Source organism: Alligator sinensis, unplaced genomic scaffold (assembly GCF_000455745.1).
Source record: "Alligator sinensis unplaced genomic scaffold, ASM45574v1 scaffold572_1, whole genome shotgun sequence".
NCBI classification, from domain to species: Eukaryota; Metazoa; Chordata; order Crocodylia; family Alligatoridae; genus Alligator; species Alligator sinensis.
Window position 1 is genome coordinate 892,935 of NW_005842288.1, and position 6,930 is coordinate 899,864.

The 6,930-nt window shown below is 37.0% G+C and overlaps 1 protein-coding gene across 1 annotated transcript in view; it reads left to right on the forward strand.

Annotated features, from left to right (window-relative positions):
• CAB39 (calcium binding protein 39) overlaps positions 1-3,385 on the forward strand; it is a 71,031-nt gene extending 67,646 nt beyond the window's left edge. The window contains exons 8-9 of the mRNA XM_006028078.3: positions 1-145; positions 1,000-3,385. Of these exons, the coding sequence (XP_006028140.1) occupies positions 1-145; positions 1,000-1,188 (334 nt within the window). The 3' untranslated portion in view covers positions 1,189-3,385. The remainder of the gene's footprint in view (positions 146-999) is intronic.
• Positions 3,386-6,930: the final 3,545 nt, after the last annotated feature.

Here is a 6,930-nt window from a genome sequence, read left to right on the forward strand (position 1 = left end):
GCTGCTTGGTGAATTGCTGTTGGACAGACATAACTTCACAATTATGACAAAATACATCAGTAAACCTGAAAATCTCAAACTAATGATGAACCTTCTACGAGACAAGAGTCGTAACATTCAGTTTGAGGCCTTTCACGTCTTCAAGGTATAGTATCAAAAAGCCATCCCCAAATGAACCTCAGTGAAACAGGTAATAAGGACAGTCTCAAAGGACAAACTTCAGCGTGGCTTTGAAAGTAACCCGTGTCATTCTATATTTGTTCAAAAGTTTCTAATTCAGAAAATGCTTATGCTTTTTGTAGTTATTTTCTGTGTAACACACCTCTTGAAAAGCAATAGGGAAAAGAAGAGTGCATGATATCAGAATTTAAATGGACACTTTTCTGTCTTGCTTAATCCCAGATAACACTGTAGGGGGATGCTTTAGATTAGAGAATTTAAAGCAAACTTATCAATTCTGAAAAATCTTTATCTTTCAGATAAGGTAAAATAAAATCAAGTTCCTGTCTGGTTTAATAGACTAAACAAATGATTACTAAGATGCTGGGAATTTGGTTCCAGGCAAAAATAACACTGCACAAATATTTTATACCATTTCTGGTGCCCCTTCCCTTGATAAATAATAAGAGAAGAGGGATATATATTAAATACTAAGGGAAGCAGGGAAGGAGGCTCCTTATATGTGTATATGGAGAGGAGAGGTTCCAGAAATGATATTAAAATGGTATAAATAATAATATACTGTTGTTGCACAACTCAGTTCTGCAGTTCCTGAGTTCTTGCTGCTGGCTGTCATAAACAGTTTGTTCTTATTGGGCCTTTAGTTTCTAAATTTATAAAATATAACAAACATTCTTTTAAATTACTTTTCCTAAATGTTCTGTTTGTTTTTGCATATTTGATTAAAACATTTATCATTTTAAACCACTGTCCTTTTATTGGCTTAGCTGAAGTCTTCTGTTTCATGTAGCCATACTGAAATTTGTTCTTTTATTGCAGGTGTTTGTAGCCAATCCTAACAAGACACAGCCTATATTAGATATTCTTCTAAAGAACCAGACCAAACTTATTGAGTTCCTCAGCAAGTTTCAGAATGACAGGACCGAGGATGAACAATTTAATGATGAGAAGACGTATTTAGTTAAACAGATCAGGGATTTGAAGAGACCAGCACAGCAAGAAGCTTAATTTCCAATAAACCCCTAAAATATTAAACCTAAATTCTGCATTTGCTGTTAGATATTCAGCATCAGGCACTCTTATCGATTCATGAGGAACATTACTGCTAATCTGCTGTTCAGTGAACGGTTTTTGTTTTTTCTCTCTTCTTTTTTTTTTTTAGTCCAAGTTGAAAAACATAGCTGCTGCTTTCTTGCACAATGTGGACTTTCTTGATATTTGTGTCATTTCAGAATTCAAAGACACTGCTTGTTTTAGAAGTCCTGAGAAAAAGATTCTAGGTTCACGAAAGCAAACATATAGATAATAGTTTGGTTTAGAAAAGAAGGTATTAATATAGTTAAGCAACAGGTTGCATGCTTGCAAATCTGATTAAATCTGTATGTTTGCACTTACCTTGTTTGAGATATGAGCACAATGTGATCTGTGCATACTTGGCACCATAGTATAAGATTGTATGCCTTGATTTTAAAAAAATGTGCAGTGCTTTATTTGTAATCAAAGGGGAAATGTATCTCTGATGTGAGCTTACTGGGATAAACTCATCTTGCAAACAAACTGATACTGAAACTTCGCAACTTTTAAAAGAATGAAATAGCAAGTTTCATAAGGAAATTGTATATGCCTTTCACTGCTTTCTAGACTTTTGACATGATTTGATTTTTCTGAGAATTGACTCATAAACTTGGAAATATGTTCTAAGGGTTTTGTTAATTTTACTTTGAAAGTATTTCAGACAGTAGAGCTAGCAGTGACACTTTACATTTCATTTCAACAATGCTTGCTGGTTTCTTTTGTATATAACTCCTAGGCTGCTCATTTCTTTAAAAATATGATTTAATTTGTACAGCAGAGGAATGTTATTGTATTAGTCTGTAACTATTACCTAATATTGAGTTTTGCAAAATGAATGCTCATGTGTAATTGAATACTTCAGATCACATGGAAATGCTGATTTAACAATCTTAAGTACTGCAGCATTAAAAGGAAAAGAAATCTTTGTATTCACTTATCTAATAGGGTGCCATCAATTAGGGTAAGCTAAAATATAGAACTGGAACCCTTTAAACTATATTCTTACTGGATAATATTGGCCTTACTCACTAAAATTAGCAGTATGTTCAGATCTACAAATGGTAAAGATTATGCTAAATTAATATCACTTTCCCTTTCTTCTGGGGAAACTACAGTGTCTCTTTTTTGCTTACAGTAAATAACTCAGCCCAGTAGTTGTGAAAGTAAATAATTTAATTCCCTTTGACTTCAAGAAACAGGATTCTTGGATGTCCTGATGATAACATGATAATTTAATTTTGTCAAGTTCTCTTCTTTAATGCTGCAAACTATCAGTATTTTATAAAAGAAAAAAAACCAAAACTGATTTTGCACCATGTTGGTTTCTGTTACTGTGACCACATGAAAAGATCTTCTAAATATCTAAACAATGCTATTAAAATGTATCTATTCATCTTATAGTAATGCTAAGATCACAAGCAACCAGTTTATGGATTGGAGTTTGAAAGTTCAAATTCTGCATGGCTGAATCCGATTGAGAATGCTGTGTAAAGTTGTTCATTGCTTCTTGTCTTCTTACCAAGTGAAATATTTCAAATCAGCAAAGTGAAACTCCTAATAGACATTTTAGTTAATTTTAAAGCCTTCATGAGGGAAGATCATAATAGCTCCAGAAAATTGGGTATTTTCACTCTAGTAATACAGAATTGCTCTTAGCACTGTAATTGGTCTTTTTAAGGTTCTTAATCTTTCCTTTGCAAACCCATTCATTTTGTCTACTGAAAGAAAAGCAGCTTAATCTTACTGAAAATTTGAAATGTCTGTTTTTAAAATCACTTTTAGGCAAGCAAATTGGCCATGAGATGGTGTTATAGTTCAGTACTAACAGTCTATTATATTTTGGTTTATCATAGTTAAATGGAAGAAAACATTATTTGCCAAGTTATTCTCCATAACATGTAAGGCTTCCACTTTAGAAAACTGTAGAAATGCTGAAGATTTATATATGTAAAGAAGTGGGAAAAAATTGAATTGGGGTATTGGTTTTCTCACTCTTCTGTTGGGCCTGAGAAACAGTGGATAAGATAACTTTTTTAACATGTGAAAACATTTGAATGTTGGCATTCAAGAAGTTGTATTTAAAGATCATTTGACATGCTATTCATATTAAAAAGATTCTGTTGTTCTGGAAGTGGTTTCTTCTCATCTGCGTGAAGGCTTAACAATACTATTACTAGAAGTTATTTAATGTGAAGTTGTTTTTTGTTTGGTTTGGTTTGGTTTTGGGGTTTTTTGTTTTGTTTTGGTTTTTTTAATAGAGATGTTGTAATTCTGCTTCCATGAAAGCATTTCATTTCTCCGGAGGAAAGTACATTTCTTATCAGAAAATCTGGCTGGCCCCCTAATTTAAATTGAAATAAAATTTTGAAGAAAAACAATTGTGTGTTTTATTGTGTGCTTGAAAACGTTGAGGTTCACCTGATGCTGAGCCCTCACCCCCTTACTGCTGTAAAACCATATGCCTTGCACAACCTCTAATCAGAAAGTGATGGTCTCATAGTCAGCTAAAAGCTATTGTTGAGGAACAAAGGGAGGAATGCAATACAAAAGAGGCATTAACCAATTAGCCCGCTTTCTCTGAAGTTTTTTATTACAAACCCAAGGCTTGGTGGATCCAGTCCTTATGCCAGCAGCGACTTAATTTTAAACCATTTTGTTCCAAGTTTGGGAAAACACTCAGGTGCTACAGGTTTGTTTGGGGGTTTTTTTCCTCACTCAAAGTAGCACATGGTATTACCACTAAGTGCTTGGTATTTTTACCCCCTTCACATGAAACAATTTGTACCTTTCCATGTGCATTTCTAATATATAACATGGCAAGGTAGTTGAGGCTTACTCTTGTCAGTCTGCTAAATTTTTCTCATGCAGATAAAAGGCCTGGAGGTGTTAGTAACCTAGTTATTCATGATTCCTCTGTTTAAGTATAACTAATTAAGGTAACTTGAAAAATGGGGGTAGGTAATTTTTTTCTTTTGTATGCAACATAGTCATGTTAAATTTAAAGTAATATAATGGAGATCTTGCTCAACTATATATACACACACATTTGATCCTATACACTAATGTTGATTTTGTTTTACACAGGTGTTTTGTTTTACAAAAAGGTTTTTTGTTTTACAAAGGCTACCTCATGCCTTTCTGGACCAGTCAGTCTCTAATGGGCCACTCTGCCCTACTTCTGCCTGATTTTGTTTTAGTACTCAACTGTTTCCTTAAAGTATAGCCTTTTGTAATGATAGTCAGAGTTATAGGTATGATTCTTAAAAATAAGTGGTTGACTTCTTAGGTGTCTTCTTGAAAACTTCGCATCTGTAGAAGGAAGAATTGGGGGCAGGGTTAAGAGGGGAGAGGTAAGAGGCTTTGTATTAATTTTTTTTTTTGGATGTATTGCCTTGTGCAGGAACCACTAAGAGTTGGAATAAAAGCTGCAGGTGGAGCACATTGCAAATGTGAAGCTTGTTTTCTGATGTTTCATAGGTAAGAAGCTTTCTCATGTGAATGTTTTGTATGTTTTACATATGTAGCCTCAGTCAAACTAGCATTTACTACGTGACTGGAAGAACAAAATCCCTTTCAGGAACTCTAATAGGGATACTAGTGGGATTCTAGCTGTAGTGTCCTGCTTCCAGTGTCTAAACAGAAGTCTGCTGATTTTGATTTTTCCTTTTAGGTTTTATGGTAATAATAGGTTTTACGATCTCCTTCAGTGACCAGTATGTGCCACACACTGCTACTACCTCAATAACCAAAACCTTTTCAGTAAGTTCACTCTTGTTCACAGCCTTTGAAGGAGTGAGCTCATAGGAAGAAGCTTTATCTTTATTTTATGCTGCTCCCAGACTGGCTTGCAACCCAGCCCATGCTATGGCTTCTCCGAGCATTCCTTTGTTATAGATACTGCCTTACCAGTTCAGGTACTTGACAATTATCCAGTCTATGAAGACTTTCCTATACCAGGTTATTTGAGCTTGATTGGCATCTGATTAGGTACAATGGCTCTTCCTCCTTTGTAGCCTTCTGTTAGTCATTTCTGTGCTTCAGCATGGGTTTCTTCAGAGCTTTTGACACTGCTGGGGGCACTCAGTATTGTTTTCTTTTGGCATTTTAGTATACTGCAATGCAAGATGATGCTAGTATCTTAGATAAGAAAATACTGTAATTACCCAAATCCAAGGTAACTTCAAATTTAAGATGATTCCCCAATAATTAGGTTGAATCTAATTAGATTCTATACATGTAAAAATTACAAATGTGTTATTTTCCATGTGTAAAATCTAATTAGCGGAAGATATCTTAAAATTCATCCCCCTGCTGCTGTGGTGGGGAAAGCAGTGGGGGAGCGGGGAGGAGAGGCAGACCCTTGCCACCTGTGTCTGCCCTGTCTGCCTTGCCAGTTGCACCCCCTCCCCCACCTGAACTTACATGCCTCTGCCTGCCCCCTGCCTCCCTCCCCCCTGTGACTGCCCTTCCACCCCCTGTGCTGATGCCTGTCCCCACATTCTTGCCCCCTTAGCTGTGCCTGTCCCTCCCCAACTCTACCTTCCCCTGTTATTGCTTGCCTGCCTCTCTTTCCCCCGCCCCCCCTTATCTTTTCCTGAGCTCTGTTCCTCTGCAGCAGCTCGGGGCCTGGCCCTGGGCCTGGCTTAGCCTCAGCCCAGCTGAAGGGACCAGAGCAGGAGCAGAAGGTAAGGGGGGGTGGCTGGGGAGGAGGAAGGCTGCATAGTCTCCCCTGGACTCCCTCCAGGCTGCACACACTGGTCTCTTCCCCCTTGTGCTCCCCTCCCCACCAAGTTCCCCTGGCTGCAAGCCCCTCCCTCAACAAATGAACCATCCCAGCCCATGGCTGGTGCTCAAATCTAAGATGAGGCTTTTCTCTCCATGCGGATTAGCTAAAAACCCCTTGTCTTGCATTTGAATAAATATGGTATTTGCAAATTTCTTAGAATGGTGTCTCTTTAAATGAATATTTATCTTTATTTCAGCTTGTTTTTTTACTAGTGAGAAGTTGCTGGTAATATTGTTTATAAGCATATGGTCAAAACATGTTATGGGTCTTATGTTTCTATATCTACCTATTTTCATGTAGATTAAGTAACATGAGGCTGAATGCTAGGAGTGCAATATGAAAAAGAAATATAAAAAGGCAGAAAAAGAAAATTGCCCTAAAAGCACCATAGTGTCTAGGGTAAGAAGAGGGGAGTTTGGCAATCATCAAGTACAACCCCATACCCACATGTGACTTCACAGCTGAGGTACGTACCATCTACTGTGTCATCTACTGTAATGGAGATATGTATATTTGGAGTTTTCACTTAACTTGCTCAGCTATACAGAAGGAAATAGCTGGGTTGACACCTTAAAGCAGCCATGTTGTTAGATTTTAGTTATAGCATTTATTCTCCGCAAAAATAGTGATGTTTCCTTAATTTTCAAGCTGAGTGACATGGGATTTCTGGCTGTATATGCCAGAAAACAGTGTGGTGTTTTCCTGCTCAGAACATGCAGTCTTGACAAGACTGAATTTCTGTGATCTTTTCATAAATTGAGGTTGAACATAATGAATTTATGACTGGCGAATGAGTGCTGCAAAGAGATACCTAGGCATTCAGTCAGTATGCCAGTGAAGCTGAGCAATGTCTCTAGAACACACTGCTGGGATGGCTTTGCTGTAGGGAA